Source organism: Primulina huaijiensis, chromosome 11, assembly GCF_012295235.1.
Source record: "Primulina huaijiensis isolate GDHJ02 chromosome 11, ASM1229523v2, whole genome shotgun sequence".
NCBI classification, from domain to species: domain Eukaryota; kingdom Viridiplantae; phylum Streptophyta; class Magnoliopsida; order Lamiales; family Gesneriaceae; genus Primulina; species Primulina huaijiensis.
Genome location: NC_133316.1, coordinates 1,988,711 through 2,013,611, shown reverse-complemented (window position 1 = coordinate 2,013,611; position 24,901 = coordinate 1,988,711). Strand labels below are relative to the sequence as shown.

The 24,901-nt window shown below is 34.5% G+C and overlaps 4 protein-coding genes and 1 long non-coding RNA gene across 6 annotated transcripts; 3 read left to right on the top strand and 2 right to left on the bottom strand.

Moving 5' to 3' along the window:
- Window positions 1-1,432: 1,432 nt before the first annotated feature.
- On the top strand, window positions 1,433-4,109 carry LOC140988885 (elicitor-responsive protein 3-like). The gene is made up of 7 exons (XM_073457967.1): window positions 1,433-1,599; window positions 1,677-1,781; window positions 1,865-1,991; window positions 2,099-2,170; window positions 3,454-3,499; window positions 3,585-3,849; window positions 3,937-4,109. The coding sequence occupies exons 1-7, from the start codon at window positions 1,557-1,559 to the stop codon at window positions 3,975-3,977; spliced, it is 699 nt and encodes a 232-aa protein (XP_073314068.1). The 5' UTR covers window positions 1,433-1,556; the 3' UTR covers window positions 3,978-4,109.
- A 4,429-nt stretch (window positions 4,110-8,538) lies between these two features.
- LOC140987317 (uncharacterized) lies at window positions 8,539-9,867 on the top strand. The gene has a single exon (XM_073455776.1). It carries the CDS (start codon window positions 8,589-8,591, stop codon window positions 9,780-9,782), a length of 1,194 nt encoding a protein of 397 aa, XP_073311877.1. The 5' UTR covers window positions 8,539-8,588; the 3' UTR covers window positions 9,783-9,867.
- A 3,052-nt stretch (window positions 9,868-12,919) lies between these two features.
- LOC140989051 (stress enhanced protein 1, chloroplastic-like) lies at window positions 12,920-15,593 on the bottom strand. 2 transcript variants are annotated; one of them, XM_073458218.1, is made up of 4 exons: window positions 15,430-15,593; window positions 15,256-15,348; window positions 14,314-14,492; window positions 12,920-13,150 (listed from the first exon to the last, which is right to left on the bottom strand). In XM_073458218.1, exons 1-4 carry the CDS (start codon window positions 15,482-15,484, stop codon window positions 13,046-13,048), a joined length of 432 nt encoding a protein of 143 aa, XP_073314319.1. In that variant the 5' UTR covers window positions 15,485-15,593; the 3' UTR covers window positions 12,920-13,045. The 2 variants fall into 2 exon arrangements, with proteins under 2 accessions (XP_073314319.1, XP_073314320.1); XM_073458219.1 differs by lacking the exon at window positions 12,920-13,150 and adding an exon at window positions 13,881-14,100.
- A 1,488-nt stretch (window positions 15,594-17,081) lies between these two features.
- LOC140987103 (uncharacterized) lies at window positions 17,082-17,631 on the top strand. Its single transcript, XR_012177068.1, has 2 exons — window positions 17,082-17,309; window positions 17,407-17,631. It is a non-coding gene; the product is annotated as an uncharacterized lncRNA (long non-coding RNA).
- A 369-nt stretch (window positions 17,632-18,000) lies between these two features.
- Window positions 18,001-21,286, bottom strand: LOC140987102 (D-3-phosphoglycerate dehydrogenase 3, chloroplastic-like). The gene is made up of 5 exons (XM_073455502.1): window positions 20,660-21,286; window positions 19,817-20,193; window positions 19,329-19,439; window positions 19,145-19,240; window positions 18,001-18,824 (listed from the first exon to the last, which is right to left on the bottom strand). Exons 1-5 carry the CDS (start codon window positions 21,204-21,206, stop codon window positions 18,153-18,155), a joined length of 1,803 nt encoding a protein of 600 aa, XP_073311603.1. The 5' UTR covers window positions 21,207-21,286; the 3' UTR covers window positions 18,001-18,152.
- Window positions 21,287-24,901: the final 3,615 nt, after the last annotated feature.

Here is a 24,901-nt window from a genome sequence, read left to right as displayed (position 1 = left end):
TATAAAAGTACAAAATTTGAACAATTAATAAAAAAATTTATAAATATCTACCAAAATCTTGCAAAAAGTATACAAAAGTCTATGGAATTCTGTTTACAAATATGTGAGATTCTATAAGAGTCAATAGAAATCTACCAAATCCACAGAAATCTATCATTTAAAAAAGTCATTAAATCTCTACATTGAATACACCCCACTAATACTTAAGTTTAAATATTTAAATATAAATAATAATAATAATTTTCAAAGTCAATTGAAACAAACTATTCCTTTAATTGAACTAAATTAAATATTCTTCCGTACATTTTATTTTTGAGTAAATTTTTTATGAGACGATATCATATGTCTTTATTCGTGAGACAGATCAATTCTACTCATATTTAGAGACGGAGCTATTAAGCTCGGGTGGCCCAAAATTTTTAAAATTTTTATGTATTAATTTTAGAAAAATTTATATTAATTTGATATTAACTCAGTTGGCTCAATTTAAAACATTAAATGATTTCAGAATTTAAAATTTTAACCAATGTAGCCCATTATTTGTGGCTCTGTAATATCTATATTTAAAATAAAAAAATANTGGCTCTGTAATATCTATATTTAAAATAAAAAAATATTTTTTTTACATAAAAATTAATATTTTTTCATGACGACTCAAATAGAAGATATGTCTCACAAAATTGACTCATTAGATCATCTCACAAGAGTTTATAATTATAAAGCGCACGATATCAAAAACATTTTTCACAATTCACACGAATAGACAACTCATTTAAAAAGAAAAAACATTTAAAATCTCTGGAAATTCAAATGCAAGAACAATATACAATACCGAGTGGAGATACTTTCTACTATTGCCTTACAAGGAAACTACTTAAATGCCAATAACGTGAGCAACCACAATACGCGTAACTCGTTTCGTGCTAAAGCAGTAAAGCTCCTTTTAATTTTTTAAATTATATTTTTTTTAAAATTCTCGACATATCTCAATATAATTAGACCATATAAATTTTTTGTTGGTTGTCTTTCTCTCGATCTGAACAAGTACATAAAAAGCAAGAATGATCATTTCTCCGCAAAACGAAATTGTCCGCATGAAGTGCTATACGTTACAGACAATCGTCTCTATGACTTAAAGTCGAGAGATTGCAGCACTACAAACTCTCGAAAGCAGAGAAAAACTTTCAAATAAGGAGACCAACTTCCGACCCGGTACCCTAACTATTCAGAAACAAGTAGATATCAATTTATAATATTTGACAAAGCTTAAAATTTATAACTTCCTTCAACGATTTCTTATATAAGAATTTACTCGTCTCCAAAAACAATTATCCGGAAAAAAAATTATGTGGATTATTTGTGTCTGAATTGAGTACGTTTTTGCACGCAGCATTGTACCATTTGTACGTATGTAATGTAATAATGTTTCATTTCATGGTCAGCCCCTGATTTCTGAATTCTTCAACAAATAGTAAGTAAAATATCTATAAAGTCAGAAGTGGTGACGCCAAGTTCGTGCTCTAAACCCGAAATCCACCATCTTTATCTCTTCATCAATGTCGATTTCTGGAATCCAAGGTCAACCCCTGGAAGTCACCGGTACTGTTTCTCTTCTTTATCCAAGGTTTTCTTGTATAAAAAATTTGCTTGCTTTATGGGTATGTTTCGGATCGCAGTTGTTGCTTGTACCAAGTTGAAAGATACTGAATGGATTTCGAGGCAAGATCCCTACGTCTGTGTCGAATATGCTAGCACCAAGTTTCGTACTCGTACTTGTACAGGTACATCACCGATTTCGTGTAATACATACAGTACAGCTAGCTTGCTATTTTTTTTGTTTTAATTTTGGCGAAATTTTGCGTAGATGGAGGGAAAAATCCGACTTTTCAAGAGAAATTCGTGCTTACGTTGATAGAAGGTTTGCGGGAGATCAATGTTTCTGTATGGAACAGCAATACTCTGACTTATGATGATTTTATCGGCAGCGGAAAGTAAATTTTTTTTTTCTTTTTTTATGGCTTGTGTGTGTCTGATTATGATTCTTTTGAATATTTGTAAAGTCTTTTTCTGAGCTTGATCTTGAATTGGGTGTGTTTAGGATTCTGTTTCAGAAAGTTCTATCCAATGGTTATGACGACAGCTCATGGCCTCTTCAGGACAAGAAAGGCAGGTATAAGTCGCACTAAACAAACTGCGGCATTTCGATTTATGTCTTAAGCATTTTGTGCGATCTTGTGTCCTTGTAATCGTTTGTTTGCTCGTGTTTGGTGTTGGCTTTTTGAGGCTGCTTTATGAGATGTGTTTGCTGCATTGCGAGTGAGCTTGTGTATTTTATGAACTGGTTGAAAGAACTTTGTCTGAGCTTATTATATTCATGTAAAATTTTTGTTTGTATTTGTTCTTTGAGACTATATTGAAACTTGCATTTGCATGATGACATAACATCTCCAAAGTACTCATAGTCGATTATCGTTATTGTATCGCCACGTAGAACATTAATTATCTGTTCTTTCATATTCGTCTTCTTAGCATGGTAACATGATGGATTTTTAGTTAATTATTTTTGAAAATATCGCATTAGACAACCATTTTCCTTATATATCATACTTCTTTGTCTTTTGGATCGAATATAGTTTTTAGCATCCAAAATGTTACAACCGAGACCATCTCTTCCTCCCTACATGCCTACTCGTCAACCGAAAAGTCGATTTCTGTTTAAGCCCGTCATCCTCTGCCAAATCAATCTCATAGGCTGAACTTCTGTAACTTTATGTTGGGAAGCCAACATGTGAAATGTCTCTTGAAGATGGAGCGGGTGATTATTCTCTTCGATAAACTCATTAACATTATACTTGCCTTCCACATGCGTGACTCCCATTTTTACTTTACAGTTTGTTCGAGTCTCAAGCCGAGGCCAGAGTGTGAAAGAATATTTTTTCCTTCTTTACGAGCATCCTCCATGCTCATATGTCCGACTATCCTCGTGAATCTTTTTAGCATGAAGATTTGATTTTTCTCCAAGAATGTTATGTTGATCATGTTTAGCACTGCTTGTATATAGTTGAGTTGCCACCTCCATCCCACTTTCTCCAGTGCCACCAGCCCGTGAGATGGATGTATCTTTTTCAGAAATTTTTGAGTTCTTTAAAGCATAAGTGTGAAATTTGATTTTCATTATTCGGATAAACTTTAATCGAAGTTTCTGGCGGAGGCTCGCTTTGTTTTTAGTACTTGCAGTTTTACAATATGCTCCACTTATTACTTTGTTCTTGCCTTTGATCTCTATTGATGTGATATTGCCACTCTAATCTCTATCTTTCAAAATCTGATAAATTAAGATTGTAATAAGATATGTAAAACAAGAACCTATAGATGCTTGCATCTACATGATTAATTATCATGTATTTGGAATGAATTTCTGGACACCTGATGCATGTAATCTCTCTTTTTCAGGCATGCTGGAGAAATTAAGTTAATAATGCACTATTCTACTGCCAATGTAAGCTATATTCCATTTTGTTTCGTGCAAGTACCCGGAAATTATTGCAGTATCTGAAGCTTATGATCATGTTTTATGTTTTCAGAAACCAGCCAAAACCCCGGCACCATCAGCTCCTCCTTACCCAGGTATGCCAGCACCTCAAGCCCCTCATTACCCTGCACATGTGCCACCATATCCTCCAACAAGTATCCCAGAACCAGCTTCTTATCAATCTTACCCTCCTAATCCAACGGGATATCCCCCATCCCCGTATCATCAACCCGTTACTTATCCTCCAATTTATCCCCCTGGGCCATCACCTTCGCTGTATCCTCCACCACCGCACATTCCACATCATCATCCTCCTGGTAAGATTTCTCAGATCTTCACTTATGCAGAATCGCGTTCCTTTGAAGAAGTGTAAAGGTGACGGAATTTATGATTTTTTATAACAGGGTTGTATCCTCGGCCACCTTATCCACCACCACCTTACTAAGACAAGCTTTGCTCGTTGATCTGTTTCTGCTTAGCCAAAGAATTTGTGTTGTGCTTTGCTGTTAAAAGTATTGTAATTTTTCTCAATTATTTCACCATCTGGAGTATTATGTAGTGCTGATTCTATTATATTTTTTCGTCTTTTGTTTTTCGAAGTTGTTAATGTTGCAAGGACATTGTAAAAAGTAAAACCATGTTGTAAAAACAGCTCTTCGTAACAAGATGGAAGCAGAGTTTTTCGGAGATTCAATGATAATCTACATCGAACGAGATTTGGTTGAAAAAATTGACAACGATATAATAATTAAGGAGTTTTATTCTAAGAAGAATCGAAGAGCACAACTTCAATAGTGTTTTAGTTCCATGTTTTTGAAGTTATTAAATATTAAATACTCTTATTCTATATTTTCATGAAGTCAATGTTTACATATTTTTTATTTTAAATTTTTTAGTTAATTATTTATTTTATTAAATACAGCATGGGACGGAGCCAGCTCCAAGTAATTTTGACTCTTGGCTCCGCTCCTGCCCCGAGGGGACTGCAACAAGCAGAAATCTCACTCACGGGCCTAAACGACGACCAAATACTCGAATTTATGAGATGTTTATCCATGCAACTTAATATCTATTGTTTGAGTAAAGATGAACAGAAATTTTAGATTCCATGGAAAGGAAAACTTTTATATATCAAAATTCAAATCGTCAAAGCTATTTCAATTTATAATTTGAAAATAATAACTCTCTTTTGTCGATAATAAATTGGAATAAATTCAATTTTTTTTTAACCTTTTCTATTGTTATGATTATGATATAAATCTTCAATTTTATAAAGATATAAACTCCAAATTTGGACTAGGCTGTATAGCATTGTTAGTCTGTGTGGTGCCGATATGTTTGTTCTGTTTCACTAATTTTGTGGACGAAATAGAACTAAATAAATGGAATCAAGAATCATTTGCTTTTCTTCCTACTTGGATAAGGATGCTTCTACCGAGTTATGAGTTTTTAATATTTTTAAGACGGTCTCACGAATCTTTATCTGTGAGACGGGTCAACCCTACTGATATTCACAATAAAATTAACACTCTTAGCATAAAAAGTAATATTTTTTCATAGATGACCCAAATAAGAGATATGTCTCACAAAATACGACACGTGAGACCGTCTCACACAAGTTTTTGCCATATTCTTTTGCGATTGATTATGATTAATAAATTTAAATTTATATATAAATATATATACACACAAATATAAATGTATTAAATTTTAAAATTTTAATATTGGATTACCCGTTAAGAATTTTTAATATAGTACATTTTATGATAAAATTATTTTATAATTTATGACATGATCAATCAACAATAACAAAAAAAAACTAAATAACACCAGATCGAACACTTATCATTAGGTCAAAATTTATAGTTGATAGTCAAGACGTAATTTTATTTTCTTATACTTGTAGCATTACAAATTGCACCTACTTAGGTGATAATTGATCAGATTGTTAGGCTCATGAGTCAGGAGATGTGCGTATTTATCTGCTGGTGTTATCACATATCTCTTAAAGATCATTCTTATAATTTCTCCATCGTCAGCCTTGTCCTTGCAAATACACTATTACCCGTTAACATATAGTCAGCTCAGTCAGACAACTAGATCACGCAGCGCAAAATTAGCAGTTTGACGCACGAGAACTTCTCAGAAATTCATCCATCTCAGTCTCTCAATCATGCTTGCTTAATCCAACAGTCACCATAAGAAGTATAAAAAATATACTTCTTAGAAAACTCGAACTCATAACGTCGTTCTGATACCAATTGTTAGGATATACATTTACCATTAAACCAAAGATATAGTTGTTAACCAAGACACAACATTATTTTCTTATACTTGTGGCAGCGCAGAATGTATCTACTTGGGTGCTAATGGCTCAAGTTGTTAGGCCATGCGTTTGGAGATGTGTGTTTGTATCTGCTAATGCGTCTTATATCCCGTAGGTATTAAAACTGTTATTTCTCGATCGTCAACCATGTCCCCAGCAAAGACGGTATTACCCTTTAAGAACTAGCGTAACTCTTTTATAGCTCATCTAGCAAACCAGATCAAGTAACGCAATGTCAGCAACTTGACGCACATGAACTTCCCATAAAATCACTCATCACAATACTAATACCAGTCATTCACGTTTAACCAACAAAATTCTTATAGTATTAATTTATATGTTTTATCTTTTTTATTTATATATTGTACATAATAAATTAAACATTTATCGTTTTTAAAAAACTCGATTTTATATTAAAAATAAAAACCAATGTACTCTTGGTATTAAAAAAAACTAGAATACATTTGAATATTGAACTCTAAAATGAGTTTTACACATCGTGTAGGTTTAAGATTGAAGAATTATCATTTGATTTTTAACCAATATATTATGAAAATTTATAATTTTGGTCACGTACGTTTTTCTCTTTAAACGATGATTATCCACATCATCAAATTTCAAAATATATATAATTTTTACAATGTTTTCATTTTTTCCACTGGATTTTTTAATGTCAATGTCATATCGATATCATATATGCTACATCGATATCATGTCAACGACTCAACGTCAATTGCCACGTTGGGAATAAGACTAAAATTTTCGAACAAAAACACACACACACTAAACACAAATATAATAATATAACTGTCAAATAACATAAATTGCAAAAACGCAAACTTACATTGTTGAAATTGCAACTTTACATCAATATTAAGCACAAATCATTTCCTTTATCAATGCGTTCAAGTGTGCACCATATCAATTAGAGCAATTGATTCTATCTCAAATATTCATATTATCATTCTCATCTTATACTGTATATTAAAGTTGGATTTAATAGATACAAATTAGTGACTTGGTATGTTTTTTAGAATCTCTAAAATATTCCCTATTTATTTTTGAATAAGTCTCTTGTGAGACGGTCTCACGAATCTTTATCTGTAAGACAGGTCAACCCTACCGATATTCACAATAAAAAGTAATACTCTTAGCATAAAAAGTAATTCTTTTTCATTGATGACCCAAATAAGATATTCGACCTACGAAATTGATTCGTGAGACCGTCACACAAGAGTTTTTTTTTTATATTAAAATCAAAGTTATAAAAGGTCAAATAATTGGATCGACAACCACAAGCTAGATGCTTTTTGGCTTAAAGTGATGTCTTTTTCATGTATGATTAATTTCCAACATTTATATAAAATTTGGAATATCTCAATTTTCCTAATAATTGGAATATATCTTTTCTGCACAACTTGAAAATTTTCAAATATTGGTCACGCCAAGTAATAGGGAAACATTTGTTTTGTTTCCAAAAAAGATGAGTTGAAAGCGATTTAATTGTAGAATAGTAAATTTTCAATTATTAACTCACATGTCAAAATTATTAATTTTAACCATGTGAAAATGTTTTGATCGTCACACCAAACTTTTGCTGTCACACTTTGATCATAACTGGGAAATTGAAATTTAGATATCTCAAAATCATAGAAACCTAATTTTGGATTTGGTAACCAAGATATGATTTGAATGTCAATTGATTACGAAATTTTATGCTCTACTTGATATTAAAAATCGTATTATATTTTGTTCAAACAAGTCACGTTTGCACGAATTAATAAAAATTAAATATATCAAACATTATAAATAAAATAAAACAAATCACGAACAAAACATTTGATTTCGTCCTGGTTCTATATTAAAACTTATCATAATCATATTGTTCATATTTGTTAGTTGTCCTATTCATAAGAGTTGCATATACGGTAATAGGGATGGTATACCGTACCGTACCATATCGAAAATCAAATACCGTATACCGTACCGAAAATTACGGTATAAAAAAATTCATACCGATATCGTACCGAAATTTTCGGTACATATAAATAGCATACCGATTATACCGAAATTATACGGTAGTTATATGTATCGAAAATTTCGGTACGGTATCGGTATATACCGTTTTATACGGAAAAAATCTTACATTTTAAATTTTTTTTATAAATTTATTGTTTTAAAATATTATATATTTTAAAATTTTTGTATATTTTTTCGGTATTCCGGTATATACCAAAATTTTCAAATTACATACTGTTACCGTACTGAAAAATTCGATATTGTTACCGTACTGTACCAAAATCTTCGGTATACCGAAAATTCGACATTTTTTGGTACGGTAATCTCGGTATACCGCAATTTTCGGTATTTTTTCCAACCCTATATATGGACTTGTATAATCCTCTCTCTTGAGCTAGTTTTTGAGATTAAGTTAAGTTCAACTCTCGGTCTTAAAAATATTTTTATTAACACTAAAATCATTGGGGAAAAAAATAATTTAGTATAAGGTCTTACTTGGAAACCAAAAACAGGCTATTCTCGGTTGCTTCAGAAACATTCATGTGAAAGATACTGTACGGTTTTTGAAATAGGAAATTTAATAGTTGTTGATAAAATTATCATCATGTTAATTAATTTTAAAAAGCATGATAAGTGAAAATTATATATATATAAGAAATCTTTTGATGAAAATCTTTGAACAAATGCCAACTCCAAAAGGTTAAACCAGAAATGGCACTCAACACTTGGCCAAACCTCTCCATTTTCACCATGCCTAGCCATTTTATCCTCCCTTTTTTCTTCATCTTCTCCATTTTCACCGTCGAATCCACCACCTCCCCCGGAGATATCACCGCCCTAATGGCCTTCAAGTCCGCCGTAAAACCAGCCTCCATCCCTCCCACCTCCTGCCTCGCCACCTGGAACTTCTCCACCGACCCATGCTCGGCCCCGAGAACCACGGACTTCACCTGTGGCGTCACATGCTCCGGAAACCGAGTCATCCAGCTCACCCTTGATTCGCAATCTTACTCCGGAACCCTCAGCCCGCTCATATCCAAGCTCACTCGACTCATCACACTCGACCTCAGCGATAACGCTTTCTACGGCACTATTCCCTCCTCCATTTCTTCCCTTCTCAACTTGAAAAGTTTGATCCTTCGAGCTAATTACTTCGAGGGTTCAATCCCTTCTTCCCTCACGAATCTTAAATCCCTCGAAACCCTGGATGTTTCCCACAACTCGCTTTCCGGCACGTTGCCGGATATGAATTCGCTGACCGGGTTAGCCAACCTCGACGTCAGCTACAATAATCTCACCGAAAATATCCCCATACTTCCGCCAAATCTCAAGGAGCTAGCAATTAAATCCAATTCATTGTCCGGGTACTTACCCATATATTCTTTCTCCGGGATGGCCTTGTTAATGGTGTTGGAGCTGAGCGATAACTTGTTCTCCGGGACGCTGGATTCTTGGCTCTTCCTCTTGCCTTCTTTGCAGCAAGTAAATTTATCAAACAATTCCTTCACAATTGCCTTCGTCGCCAAGCCTCCCTCGGGCTTCGGCAGCGATCTCGTGGCCGTTGATCTGAGTTTCAATAAAATCGAGGGGCTTCTGCCTGTGAATTTTACGGAATACCCGATGCTGCGGTCACTGGCATTGAGCCACAACCATTTCAGAGGACCGATTCCGAAGCAGTTCAGCAGGATGGAATATTTGCAGAGACTATATCTTGACGGGAATTATCTGAATGGGTCTCCTCCGGCGGGGCTTTTCGCTGGCGGGGGACCGGTTTCCGGTAGTCTGGGAGATAATTGCCTGGAGAATTGCCCGGTTTCTTCGGAACTATGCTCGAAATTGCAGAAACCTAAGTCAGTATGCCAGCAGGCTTATGGTGGGAAACACGAAGTATCGAGGGTCAGTTAAAGTCAATGTCTTTAGATTTTTATTTATATTTTATATATAAATTTCTGTCGTGTAGAGATATTATTAATTATAATTATTTTTCAGTGCCTGTGCATACTTTTTGTATTATTGGATTAATTTTAAAATAAACTAGTTATTATACATACGCAGCTGTGTATAATATTTTTATTATTATCGATAGAANAAAAGTAATACTCTTAGCATAAAAAGTAATACTTTTTCATGGATGACCCAAATAAGATATCCGTCTCACAAATACGACCCGTGAGACCGTATCACACAAGTTTTTGTGAAATAATATTTTATAATAAAAAATATAAAGTTAGAAAATTCATGGATTAGTCGAAGATTCATTTCACCACAGAGATAATATTATTTCGAGCATGATTTGAAGCTCGAAAAATTTTAACTTTTTAATTAAATTTAGATTCGAATCTAGACTCGAGTTCGAGTTTGGCTCGAAATATTAGAATATGTTTGATAACTATCCAAACTATTATTCCAAAATAAATATACTTGAATACTCGTACAACGAATTAAAATGTTTGGTTTATGATACATAGGATTAAATATGTTTAAAAAATTGACGTAATACGAAATTTCAATTAGTTCAAAATAATTAAATTTCTTTTGTATTTAAAGGGGGTTGATATCATAATATAACATGCGCATCGCATGAAATGAATTAAATCAAATCAAGCAAGTATTCACTAGAAATTATTAATTGCACAATATAAAAGGATGATGGGAGGAAAGCTGTGATCAAATAAATGAATTTTATAAAAATTAAAATTAAAGTTAAAAATTGGTCAAGGGATGTCGGAGGGGTTCACAGGAATCCAAGAAAAATTCATATAAGTAATTGTCATGATCCCTATGTCAGCATACACATTGAACAATGTATCAAAATATATTTAATATTTGTTCAGTTTGTAAATCATAATAATTTGATTTTGAATTAATTTTATATATTTACAATGCATAACATAACCATCCTACAAGGAATAAACAATTTTATTTTTATTTGTTACATTGTACTATGTTGTTCATATTTTGCAAGAATATGTTATAGCGTTTATCATAAGACAAAAAATTATAGTTGTTAATCAAGAGAGTGTTAATAGGTCGAGTTGTTAAGTTCATGAGTCTATGAAGTGCGTGTATGTCTGCTAGTACTTACTCATGTATCCAAGAAAGGATAAATATTATCCGTTAAGATCTGACATCACTTTTTTACGATCTACCTAACCAACCAGATCAAACGACATAACGTCGACAGCTTGATGCATGAGAATTTTTTAGAAAATCACTCATCTCGATACTACTTTTATTCATACATGTTTAACCCACAACAATCGGAGCTTAATATTTGAAAACTCGATCCACGTTTTGGTATTCACTTTTTAAATAATTGTTTCTCTGATGTCCGAAAGGGCAAAGGCTTAAACTTGCACTAACCTATTGATTTCCCTAGCTAGAGAACAACCTCATTGACATTTTTAATTCGAATTTCTTAAAGTCATCTCCAGATTTAAAATCTATTTTAATGCAGAAATTACACTAAAATAATTCAATTTTTTCACCAAGTACATCATTTGTCTTTACCCATTTACTTCAAATAAGTAAGTGTCACACTAAAAAGATTATTCGTAGAATATTTTTAAAAATTTTCTTACATTATTTCTTATCATTTATTTAATATCATTTACACACTATTAATATTATATCATTAATAAATGCAATTATAATAACATTTAAAATTTTAGTTTAATTATTATATAGTTGTTAAATTATATATTATATGAATTGATACATTAATTAATGTTTAAATTAGACATATAATTACCAACTTAATTATATAATCACAGTTAAGTTTATATTTTTAAATTTTGAATTAGAAATTATAATATTGCATTTATTAGATGCACTAATTAATTTTTTCGTTAATTAAATATTTTTGAAATCATTATAAAATTAGCTTCAATATATATTAAATATCTGTAAATTCAATTAGATTATTATTTATTGAATTAAACTATTTTTTTAATTATTTGTCATCATTAAAAAATAAGTAAAAAAAAATTAAAAACGTATATCATCGCAATGCCAAATTTGGTGCAATTGCAAGGACCATTGGAGTAGCGATGCTGTACTAAAATGTGATTTAACTCCATTGAAATGGCCTAATAAGCTCCTTTGATTTAGTTCCCAAATTTTCCTTCTAGACCCCGAAAATATAAATAAATATTAAAGTTTTTCTTTTAAATTTTTTTTTTGTCCAAATCATAATTTCCTTCGTTTTCAAGACTCCTTATATTATATTTCTTCTTCAGTTCTTCATAACTCCCAACTTATTGTCTGTTTTATTACAACCTCAAACCAGAATTTAAAACTTTTTTAAAACAATTTATATCTTGAACAAGTATCCAAAAAGATCCAGACATTTCCCTATTCAACTTTAAAAAAGAAGAGTACCATTTTCAGGTGGACCCGTCACCCCTTCCACTCAATTTAAGGGTAAATCAAAAGTTCGATGAACCTCCAAGGTGGGTGGGTTAGGTGTAATCACCAATTTAATTTTTAAAAATGTTTATATTTAAGTCATCGGGAATTGATATATATGACTAGGACAATACTATTCTTTGAAATAATTATTGGAATGGAGTAAAACTTAAATCTCAATCTTAACATGATGTCAGAACACAGTCCACTGTTAGTATTGTATTACATATGGACCATCCGATAACATAAACTTCACGTTCTAATTGTTTACTCCTAGGCACGAGGAGTGTTAAATTTCTCACATCCACTGAATCAAGTCATTGGAAATTTATATATAAATTTAACTAATTATCTCTTTTGAGCTAGTTTTTGTGATTGGATTAAATTCTAAGTCTCAATCCTAACAAAACATTTCTTACATAAATGAAGAAAAGATATCCTTTGGTATTTGAAGCATATGGATATTTTTATAATGTCATAGTAGACGTTTGGTGGTGTTCTATATAAACACATAATCTATATAAAAACATTAACTGACTATTTCAAATTTTAAATGCAGTTTTTTCCTAAAAAAATATTTCAAATTTCACTTTGAAATATAATCTGCCGAGCATGCACACAAATGCCATACAAACTGGGAAACAAGTATGACAGACTTTACATATTCAGTGGCAAGTACATGGCAAATTATCCACGGACAAAAAATAGTAACTCAACAGAAAAAGATTTGAAAATGGAAGTGGGGAGAGAAATATAACTGATCAACTGTTGGATGCAGATTGGAAGATGAAGACTGCGAGTAGAACTCCCACCAGTGCTGTAACTGTCAATGCTGCTATGGGCAATGGTGTTATCAGCCCAACATTCTGAAAATAGGAAGAGTCAATATTTCACTATAATTCACCACTTGGGGGAGCGAGACCAAACTTCAATCCATCATAAAAAGTTTCCCACCCTTTCTTTTTTTTTAATGAAATATAACATTCATTAAAATGATAAAAAATGTGTTAATGTACAAATACACTGGGCATGATATAATATCCTAAACGCAAAATCAGAATACAACCTACTTATAACAAGAAATCCACCATGTCAATGGCTCGAGGTATTTCGAAAAATTCTTGCTAATGCAATCAACATCGGGCTTTTCATTATCAAACATGACTCTATTCCTGAGGTTTCCCGCCCTTTCTCGATTATGGAAGAGGTGGACATGGTTTTATAAAACTACACAACGGACTCTTCCAGCAATTTTAGTCTATTATTGCCAAATGAATAAGGACAACTAGTAGTTTCTAGCGGAGCCCGTATCTAAAGTTTTTTTTTTGCATTACCAAGTGACCTAGATTGTGATACATAATACCAGCAAAAGTTCCCAATCTCCACAAAAGCCTCTCCCAGATTAGGCTTCCTAAGATTGGGGAGGAGAATGAAACATCAAGGGCGCAGAATCATGCGTTGCATGTGCCTGAACAAAAGCTTGTTGTGGTGTGTAAAAACCCGAACAAAATGCCAACTCTTCCTTTTCCTTTGGCCTTTTCAAATACCCTCCTCCTCAGCTATGGTTTCTTTTTACTCTATGCTATACTGATGATTAAAGCCAAATGATATTATTAGTATTTCCCTTCTTTTAGGGTAAAGAACAAATTAAAGTCACTTAGAACATAATGAAAAGTGAATCTCATATCATGAACTTGAAAGACCATGTGCATCCTCCCGTCCAACTATGTATATCATTAGAAATGCCTTACATTGAGTATATATGATGTTACTCGTACCAAAATTACAGAGCACATAACCAGGGTGGACCCGAGATCTGGAAGAGGGGGCGGCACAAGAATTTTTTTTAGAAAAAATTACATATAAAATTTAATTTTTTTTTTCGTTTAAGGACAGTCAAAGTGTGCCCATAGCTCCGCTGCCTGCTCTGCCCAAGAATAACTAAGAGGAAATGGAAAATTCAAACTCAAGCAAAATTGTCGATAGAAGATTCAAAATCTCAACAAAAGCATTTGTACAGATGGAATACCTCTAGGAGTCCTTTGCCTGTCGCGATTTCGATGCTAATAGCTGCAGTAAAGCCTACCATTGCCAGTCTCCCAATCCATATATCTAAACCATTCCCCTCCTTGGTGTTCTGCTCACATCTAATGGAAACAGATTTTGAATTTTGTGCTGTAAATCTCAGGTAAAATGGTTTCTGAATCACTGGAAAAGAAAATGTACATTAGCAAGATTACACTCAAATTCCTTGAACCAAGTCCATCTTCACCAGGGCCTAAGCAGGAGTTAGTGGCGGTAGCCACTGCCAGATTTATGTCTTGAGTTTTCTAAAACTATCACAATCTCTTATGATAATACTTGAACTGAAGCACATGACGATAGATCCCAATGAGCTAAATAATTGAGCTATGTGTTCATGAAAGAACCCCGGACCGTAAAAACAAAAAATACAAGTAATTAAAAGTAGTCTAAATTTTTCTAAAAAACTTCCACTCTGGCCTATGTCAACAAAGAAACCGAACCATCCACCCAGCGGCAAAGATTTTTTTCGAGTTCTTTATAGCTCCTTGCGACTTCTCGCTCCACGACCAACTGTTCTATTTCCAAGTTCACGATTAACCTCAAAAGGAAAATTGTTTTGACATTTTAGGCCAAAACTTTTCCAAAACCATTACTTTATCTCTCCATAAAACAAATACATAAAATCAAAGAGCCACGCAATACATCATAGCGGTCCTATTCAAAAATTCAGTTCCGTTCCGTTCCATTTTAAGATTAGCAGTTGAAATAACCAAAAAAAATTAAACATAAGGTACCAAAACGATAAACTGAACCGAGCAGCGAGAGAAAGATAAGCAGAATCGTTGCCGTTTCTCCTCAACAAACACAAATACGAATTGTGAAAGTAACAGCAAGCATACATTAAATCAAAACTTGTTGGGGACAAAAAGAAGCAAATACATCTTACAGAGAGGACAGCCAGTAGCAAATACGGTTCCGAATTTGCCCGGGACACGAGGAGCAAAGGCAAGAGTTTGTGCTGGAATCATCCCGCCGCCATCTGCAAAATGCGAGTAACCATGGACAGTAAGAATGGTAGGTAGTACAAGAAGCATCGAAAACAACATGATATCAAATCTACCGCGAATTGAAGCGTAGCAGCGGAGAGGAGAAGAAATCTGCGTTGCTGCCGCCATCTCAATCTCACTGTAAGCCTCCCAATGGCTATCAGGATTTGGGAATTTATTTGACTGGCCAAGCAGGCAAAGGAAATGTCAACACGTGTCATATCCATAGGCCGATTTCCATAATATCGTTGATCATTTGCATCAAAATATTTAATTTCATAATTTTTTTTATTTTATTAAAAATTTCTTCAAGTTATTTTATATTTTACCTAAAAAAAAATCTAAACAAAACTTCTATTTAAATCAAACAACTATTCTAAATTGAAAATAATCTCATGTTAATTATTTAGTATTATTTTATAAAATTAAAAATAATAATAACAAATAATTGCATACATCTTTTATTAGTGTAATTCTAAAGAATTTACTTATTACAGCGACCGGACGACGCACATGTGTTATATAATAAAAAAATATTAGGCTTAATTTTGTCCACGTTTGTGCTGCGAAGAAACTGATTTATGAGTTATTTTTTTAAAATTTTTTTATTTGAAAAATTGAAATTTGAAAGATAAAAAAATGGAAATAAGGATTAATTTTGTAATTTGAAGGTACGTGGTTATGTGTCTTGATTGTGTTATGTTGAAGTAGTTATATATCGAAGCTTGAAAAAAGAGCTTTGGTTAAAATGATAATGGAGTTCAGTTATGAAAGGGATTCTTCTGAAACGGAAAGGGCGTTTGAAAAGAGTAAGTCTTTTGTGAGACGGTTTCACGAATCTTTATCTGTGAGACGAGTCAACTCTATCGATACTCACGTACTTAAGGCACCAACTAATTAGTTTTTCTTGGTAATTCAAGATTTAGACAAGTGGGAGACCAAATTGGGAGGGAGGCTCAAGCAAAATCGAATATTCTATTAAAAAAAATAAGTTCAGATTCCTGTTGTCTAAATTATCTTTGTTTATCTAAAATTGGTGTTTAATTTATTTTTGATCGTGGATTTGATTTGATTTGATGACCAAATGAGAAAGATCAGTTTGTAGAGATTTACAATAAAGATCAACTCGGCTAATCTCAGATTGATTTGGTATCTAGATTTAAATACGCAAAGGTAAACAATTATAAACACATTATCAATGTTTTAAATCATACGACGTCCAATGAATGTTTTGAATGTCAAAACTAAAATTTTTAAACTTTTATTATTGTGTCCTGGATGTGGGAAAATGATACACCGGAAATACTTCATCGATATCGTGTACCATGTGAGTTATAATGTTAAGTACGATTCCATATGAGTATCTTGTATTTCGACTCTAAATGTCGAAGCTAAGGTTTCCAAGTAGAATCATGGTATCAAATAGTTTCATTTGTTTTAATACTTATCTGTGGAGCAAGCATTTGTAACTATACAAAATTTTAAGCTGATGATCAAATTACAAGTCAATTTTTTTGTGCTAAGTGCCACTTTATGATCGATATGCCAAACTGAAAACTTGATTTATAGGTTTCTCAGCAGAAGGCTACATGTGTTTCTGCCACAAGGACCATGAGAATTGATCATGGTTGTGACCAATTATCCACAGTCTATGATTTACGTTCCTTCCCTAGAATAGCCATCCCTAGGTGCTGATTATCTTGATGCCGATATTCTGAGGGTCGAGCTGATTGCTAGTTCAATAGGAGTTGTATCAGCAGTTATCGACAATGTACCGTTGGTTGCTGCAACAATGGGCATGTATGATTTATCATCTTTCTTTCAAGATTCTGAATTCTGGCAGCTCGTAGCATATTGTGCTGGTACAGGTGGATCCATATTAGTCATCGGATCTGCTGCTGGTGTTGCATTTATGGGGATGGAGAATATCCAAATCTTTTAGTACCTGCGGAATGTGTATTTTACATGACAAGTATTATCTACCAGACTAAATGAATTTTTCATACCTTAAACTGAGCCACTCTAGCCACTCTATTTTTTCTTTTCCTCAGGTAAGTGGCTTTGCTTTAGCTGGTTATGCGGCTGGTATTGCTGCGTATTTGGCTGTTCACCATCTCCCCGTATCCCTTCCGACTACTCTTGCTCATGTCCCATTCCTTTCTGGTTCATAAGTAGAAACTATTGGTTGTCATTGGCTTCTTGGTAACATTTTAGCCACTGTATCTTAATAATGCTTTTGTGATTAGGAAGTTGCAAAAGATATTGTAATTTCTTATTACCAGTGAAATATGAAGTAACGAAGTTAATGGCCAACTGTTTTGAATGTGAATCAAAACGTGATGTTTGACCTGTTTTATAGTTTAAAACAATGTAGTTGTCCTAACTTTTAGTTAAGCGCCATTTCATTTTCTAAACTAAATATCTCATACGTTTAATTTTCACTGATGGCAGTTACAAGGACGTATTGATCCTGCACTGAATAATGCGCAGAAACAATTGAACTGTGCCACTGAAACTAGTATGTGGTTCAAAAGATAGGCTATTCATGCCAGCTATAAGTGATGACTAATGATGGATAGGAAAAGTTCGAGCCACTAAAAGCACTAAAAGGGCGAATTTTTTTAAATAAAAGATTGCATGCGGTTTGCTTTTTGCAGATATATGGAAACTTGAAAGCAGAAAAAAGGATACAAGGAATACTTGCAAAATTTGTTAATACACTGGATTGGAAGTTGATTTTTCCTTGTGCTGTGTTTCACAAAAATTGGGTGCTGTACAACAAAAGAATAATGAATCTTTACAACTTAAGGTAAACAAATTCCTCAACAGCTGAGATTTCTCCAATCCTTCTCAATGACTGTCTGCTTGGTTCCTCATCGACTCCAATAGCCATTATAGCTTGCTTCCTCGGAGCTATCCTTCCAACACTCATAAAGCTCACATTCACATTCTCCTCGCCCAGAATGCTACCAACTTTTCCTATCATTCCAGGCTGATCAACTTGCCGGCAGAGTATGATACTGCCTTCTAAGCTAACATCTACCCCAAAAGATCCTACTTTTGTCAAGTGTGGGATTCCATCTTTAACCCGACCTTCGACATTGATTTCGCCAAAATCAGATATTGCACTGGCAAATCTTGATTCCACGCTGAAGATTTGAATTTGGATCGAATCAAGTGGGCTTTCTGGTGAACCATCAAGTATAATACGTTCTTCAACTATGTGTAGTCCTCTTTGTTTAGCATTGAAATCAGCGTTCACCAGATTTACAAAAACGCTTGAGATAGGCTCAATCAGACCCTTAATGATCATGGCACGAAGCACGCGTGTGTCGAGATCATCTGGGACCCTAGCGGAAGCATATGTGATTTTTACATTGGTTACGCCACTACCACCTGCCACTAACTGGACAGCAAGGCGACCGAGTTTTTCTGAAAGAGTAACATAAGGCTTCAGCTCTGAGAGAACCTGCAATCAAAAAATTTATATAGATAGAAACTTCGACAGTTTACAAAGGCAATCCTATTTTCCACGGTAAGAGTTGTACTCTCTCCCTCGCTCTCTCTCTCTCTCTCTCTCTCTCTCTCTCTCTCTCCATTAAAAACTAGCGACAGGTCGATGTCATAAAATCTCCATCAATGGCCAAAATACCTTTCCTTGTACAACAAAATAATAACAAAGCATGACAAGCACCATAAATTAGGATCACAGCTCAATCAGATAGTGGCTGTGTCCCTTTGGAAAAACAAAGGGCTCAATTTTGTAATAACCATGTTTAATAAGAGTACCTGTGCTGGAACCATAGGAGCATTGACAGCAGTTGCAGCAAGCTCCCCGTTTAAGGCTCCTAAAACAGCTTCAGCTATTTCAATGGCCACTCCTTCCTATATTTGATTCAAACAGGAAGAGTTATGAAAAACTAAAATTGGGGAGATTCAGAAATCAAGAAAGATCAAGCAGCATTGTGCAAACCTGAGCTTCCATTGTACTGGCACCAAGATGTGGACTAGCAGTTACATTCTTATGCTGTACCAACTTGCTGCCCCTGGGCGGCGGCTCTTCCGTAAAGACATCAAGTGCTGCCTGCAACAACACTTTTGAGAAAATTGTTATTTAAGATAACCTCCTATGAGCCTGAACTTTTAAGAAAAAATGTTTCTAATATGACATTAGATCACGAGTTCGAAACCAGCAGACACAATCCCCATCATATATTCATATTTCATTTAAGTGATTATTTTAGGGCTCTTGTTGCCGAACACCCAAACACATGTAGGAGCACGCCTTGAATATTAATATGCACATATATTTTCCAATCGTAAACTAAGATGTGAGTGTATTGTAAAGTATAAATATTATACTCGGGCCACTTTCCATGACTTCGAGCTTTTCAGAAAAGTGACTTCTAACAATAATTACCACATCATTGATAATTTGTTATTCGAAGATGAAGCAAGAACCTGGGCTACAATGCCGGCATCCAGGGCTCTAACTAATGCTTCTTCATCAATCACTGCCCCTCGTGCAATGTTGACAATCCGGACTCCTTTTTTCATCTTAGCAAAAGTTTCATCATTTAAGATTTTGGCAGTGGAAGCTGTAAGTGGCATGTGAAGTGAGATAAAGTCGGCTGACATAATAGCTTCTTCGAAGCTCACAAGTTGTACACCTATGGCCCGTGCACGGTCAGCAGGGGCATATGGATCATGTGCGATGACATGCATTCCAAGTCCCTTAGCACGCCTGGAAACTTCAGACCCGACCTTCCCAAACCCCATTACTGCAAGTGTCTTTCCCACAAGAGACACACCAACATATTTACTTCTCTCCCATTTCCCTGGATTGATCACAAAATGAATTGTTAAGAAAATTCCAAGACAGAGTCAACAACTAACAAACATGCTTAAGCATTGGACACACAAATTATTTACAGGAATGCTGGAAACAGAAGCTATATTGAGTGGTACAATGCAGAGTCAGGTGGGTTGGATGGATACACAATAATGGAATTGGCAGAATGAAACCGATTAACCTTGATGCCAAAATGAAAATATGCCTAAAGGATTTGGGAACGGCAATGATATGTATTCATGAAAATGTAATTCTTATATGAAATTAGCTTCTTCTGTTTTTATAACCATTATGTTTGAAGCTTGTCTATGACAGCATCTACCTTACTCCAATCACTTGAAACAAAAAAAATCTATATGATCAACGATTTGAAGAAATGCTTCCAAATCAAACACGGGTATGGTGCACTCACATAATTTGATGACTGTGCAAAAATTACGTCGATTACTAACCAGCTTTGATCGATGCGTCCGCTTGAGCAATATTCCTGGCCATGGCAGTTAGGAGAGCAATCCCATGCTCCGCTGCGGCCACTGTGTTAGCCGTTGGCGCGTTCACCACTAAACACCCATGCTCAGTCGCCGCTGCCAGATCCACATTATCGATTCCAACTCCAGCTCTTCCAACAACCTTCAGCCTCCCGGCGGAGGCTTCGAATACCTCACGGCTCACCCTGGTGCCACTCCTCACAATCAGCGCGTCACATAGCGAAATCTTGGTGCAAAGCTCCTCGAGGCTGAGGTTGTACGAGCAGTCCACGTTGGAGAATTCTTTGAGCAGCTTCAACCCCGCGTCGCCGAGCTTATCAGCAACGAGAATCGTCGGCTTCGCGTCCATGGAGAGAACAGAGAACCTTCGAAGTTGATGGTGGCGACGGCGGCGGGAGAAGGAAAAGGAGTTGATGTGGAAAGTGGAGGAGAGGGCCCGGTGGCCTAGCCATGAGACGACGATGGACTGCGGCGGAAGTTTAATGTTCGTTAACGAAGGTGAAACCGCCATTTTAAAATAACAATAATACCAGTCTCAACGGTGGTATGTGCTAACTTGCACCTGGAGGTGCGGAGTGCAGGATACAAGGAGTGGAAATGGTGCGATTTTATAAGCTGGAAACGGAGGGTGTACGAGATTGGGTTTGCCTTGGTGGGGTCGGGAGGCAAAATAACAATTTTTTTTAGTAATTTATAATGATTTTACTTAAGGACAAATTCCTTAAAACTCACTTTATTTTAGTGTTGAAATTTACTCATTTTTACTAAAGTTAATATACAAAATTAATTTGTATTTAATTTCATAATTACATTCATGTATACTATCGATCTCGTTTAAAATATTGATGTTCAATTTATAAAACTTATCAATCAAGGAATCAATATAAATCATATTTGAATTTTGAAAATTTGAAAAGTTTTATTACTATATGAATAAAAAAAAACTTGATTTGTCCAAATATGAAACTAAATTCAAATTTCGTCTAAAAATAACGCTAACAAAATTGTTTTTCAATTTCAAATATCAGAAAATAAAAAACCAATTCATAAATAAAGCTTTTAAAACACCAACAATCTTATTGTCATTTTCTATAAGATGTATCTTTCACCATCAATTGGAAACTGACTCTTTAGAAAACCTTTTATTTGCACGCGAATTGGTGTATTTGGGACAATTCTTCTTCACCTGCTCATCAGTCTTTTTGCAAAAGAAATAAATGATTACTTTATCTTGTTTGTATTGCTCCATGTGCTATGAAGTCCCAAAATTTTCTTCCTTACTGATACATTTCTTTTTCTTATTGATGCAATTATCTTGATAGTTAGATGTCAAGTGAGCACTTTCAATCACATCTTGTTTCAGTAAATCTTCCTCCTGAACGAACTGCACAATAAGATCATTCAAAGTCGACTTTTCCTCCAAGATATTATAATTTATTTTGAATTGATTAAATTGCGCAGGCAGGACTAAATGCACGAGTATGTACTTCCGACAATTCAAACTTTAATGCTTTTAGTCGAGTTACGAGATTTGACATTTTCATTATGTACTCCCTTATGTTCTCTTTCTCTTTGTATCGCATGAGACAAGTTTAGTTAGAATAGTACTTGTTTCGACCTTTTCGTTTGTCGCAAAACGATCTGCTATTTGAGTAAGGAACTTTTTGGTATCATTTTTTTTCAGGAATTACGCCCCTTATAGTATATGGAATAGAATGTTTCATAATCATTAGACTTGTGTGATTTGACTGCCACTTTTCCAAAGAACATTTTTTATCAGCAGTTCCTGAACTGGTTAAAGGTGCGAGGTAATCTTCCCTTACCGCATAGTCAAAATCCATGCAATCGTTGTGGGGACCCGCACGCTAATCATGTTCTTAATCGTCATTGGGACTAATTAATCAATTATAATAAACATGGTCTAAATTTTTTTTTTTAAATATAATATCAAATGCGGAACGTAATGGAATCACTCTATCAGTATAAAAGTAAAGTACAAGTCTTGTACTATATACAATCATTTACAAACTAAGGTTCAACTACTAAATATCAAGTGTTCAACCCTATCTCAGATCAAGTTCGTAGTCTCCACTCCAATCACGATCTCTCTCTTCATCTCCTCGACCCTGAACATATCCCACCTGTTGTTATGCACACATACAAACACGACAACAGTCGGATAACTCCGGTGAGAATAAATCCCAGTATAAATCAACGAAACATGCAATCATATAATTAATATAAAGCATGAAGCAGATATCAGATATATATCAAAATCTGAAACAGAATTAATATTAAACTATCAATCATACTCGTGACTCCACGACTCAGACTAGACTCAATCCTAGTCTAGGGATCCCGGTTTCCAGACGTTGGTATTCCTATATCGACCAACAGTAATAGAAGAAACTCCGATTCTATCCACGTCGATATAACCAAACATCCAGTGTCTTGACCTATCCGTCACAGACTGTGGCACACTTGCCAATACACTATCCTGTAACAGAGTGCAATGTGCCAATGACGATTCCATCACTATCCGGCACTTCTGTCACAAGATTACTCGTCTAATACTCGTCTATAACATGCTTCCTAGAAATCAGTAGAGTAAGCATATCAATTCAAATCAAGGCATATAATAACAATCAGTATGTGATTTAGGGAAACCCAAGTATATCCTACTCGAGTCAATCTCCCAGTACCACATTGACTTATACCTTTCGTTTGTAGTCTCGGTCTGAAGAAACGGAAGTTCTGAACTCAAGATTGTCTCTGTAAATCTGAAATGACATATCGAGAATAATAATATCAACATTCCATTCTCAATTCAATACTGAATCTGATCAATTTGAATTTAATTCAAAATCAACGGCATAACGGTACAATCTCAATATCCCCGTAAATACCATATCAACAAATATCAATTACAAATCATAACTCATAACCGATACAATCTGTAATCAATCAATAATCTAAATCTGTCTGGTTTTCAAGTCCATATAATCAGAAATTCATAACAATTCCATAATCAATCTGTTTTTCGATCTGACTTCGATTCTACGATGTGTAGTATTCCCAGAACACATAATAATGATCAAATAATAATTTCTCCAATATCATAATTTCAAATGATAACAGAACTCAATAAAACTTACGTCCTGCTGTAGCTAGCGTCGAAAGGATTACAGAACTGTGTTCGGATTCAAATTTTGATAACCAGATGTCATACAATAAAATTCTATGGTGTAAGGAAACGTTGAGGATTAATTCATGGAGCTTCTCGATTTTCTCTCGGGAATGTGAAATTGGAAATGAAGATTAACATTTAAGTTGCAAGGTGAAGACATGTGTCCACTCAATTTTCCATATTTGCACTTTAGTCCCTCAACTTTTCACTATTTACAATTCGGCCCCCAATAATTACGAAATTGTCATCAAATTTAAATCAATTATTTTTTCACTTAATTACAAAATTGCCATCAAATTTAGATTAAGTATTTTTCCACTTAATTACAAAAATGCCATCAATAATATTTTCTTTTCGGAATCTCATAAAATTGATAACATCTCGGGCCTTACAATTCTCCCCCTCTGAGACATGATTTCGTCCTCGAAATTCAAGCAAACATATGACAGGCAATCAAATCAGCAATAACAGAAACTGAGATAGGAAACTCACGTCAGTGGAATAACTCTGGGAACTCCTGTCTCATATCTAATTCAGTCTCCCAAGTAGCTTCTTCAATGTCATGACGAGTCCACTGGACTTTCACAAGTGGGATAGTCTTCATTCTGAGTTGCTTTTCTTTACGATCAATAATCTGAACCGGTTTCTCAATATAACTCAGAGACTCATCAAGCTCAGCCTCATCTGGCTGGATAATATGGGAATCATCGGGGCGATATTTCCGTAACATAGATACATGAAAGACATAATGTATTCCAGATAGAGAAGGCGGTAATGCAAGTCGATAGGCACAATCTCCTATATTCTCGAGAATGTCATATGGCCCAATATAACGTGGAGACAGCTTCCCTTTCTTATCAAATCTGACAACACCTCGGAAATGTGAAATCTTCAGAAATACTCGGTCTCCAACCTCAAATACCAACGGTCTCCGTCGGATATTCGCATATTTGGCCTGTCTATCTTGCGCTGCCTTCATTCTTTTCTGAATCAGTTTCACCTTTTCTGTCATATCTCTG

Bases quoted from the DNA above. Each gene is read 5' to 3' on its own strand.
- LOC140989051 (XM_073458218.1), bottom strand. From the start codon at position 15,484: ATGGCGGCAGCAACGCAGATTTCTTCTCCTCTCCGCTGCTACGCTTCA. The intron at 15,349-15,429 runs GTAGATTTGATA...CGCATTTTGCAG, and splicing joins CTGCTACGCTTCAATTCGCG to ATGGCGGCGGGATGATTCCA. The intron at 14,493-15,255 runs GTAAGATGTATT...TTTCTTTTCCAG, and splicing joins TGCTACTGGCTGTCCTCTCT to TGATTCAGAAACCATTTTAC.
- LOC140987102 (XM_073455502.1), bottom strand. From the start codon at position 21,206: ATGGCGGTTTCACCTTCGTTAACGAACATTAAACTTCCGCCGCAGTCC. The intron at 20,194-20,659 runs GTTAGTAATCGA...TGATCAATCCAG, and splicing joins GGACGCATCGATCAAAGCTG to GGAAATGGGAGAGAAGTAAA. The intron at 19,440-19,816 runs GTTCTTGCTTCA...GTGTTGTTGCAG, and splicing joins ATGCCGGCATTGTAGCCCAG to GCAGCACTTGATGTCTTTAC.
- LOC140988885 (XM_073457967.1), top strand. From the start codon at position 1,557: ATGTCGATTTCTGGAATCCAAGGTCAACCCCTGGAAGTCACCG. The intron at 2,171-3,453 runs GTATAAGTCGCA...TCTCTTTTTCAG, and splicing joins CTTCAGGACAAGAAAGGCAG to GCATGCTGGAGAAATTAAGT. The intron at 3,500-3,584 runs GTAAGCTATATT...TTATGTTTTCAG, and splicing joins TGCACTATTCTACTGCCAAT to AAACCAGCCAAAACCCCGGC.
- LOC140987317 (XM_073455776.1), top strand. From the start codon at position 8,589: ATGGCACTCAACACTTGGCCAAACCTCTCCATTTTCACCATGCCTAGC.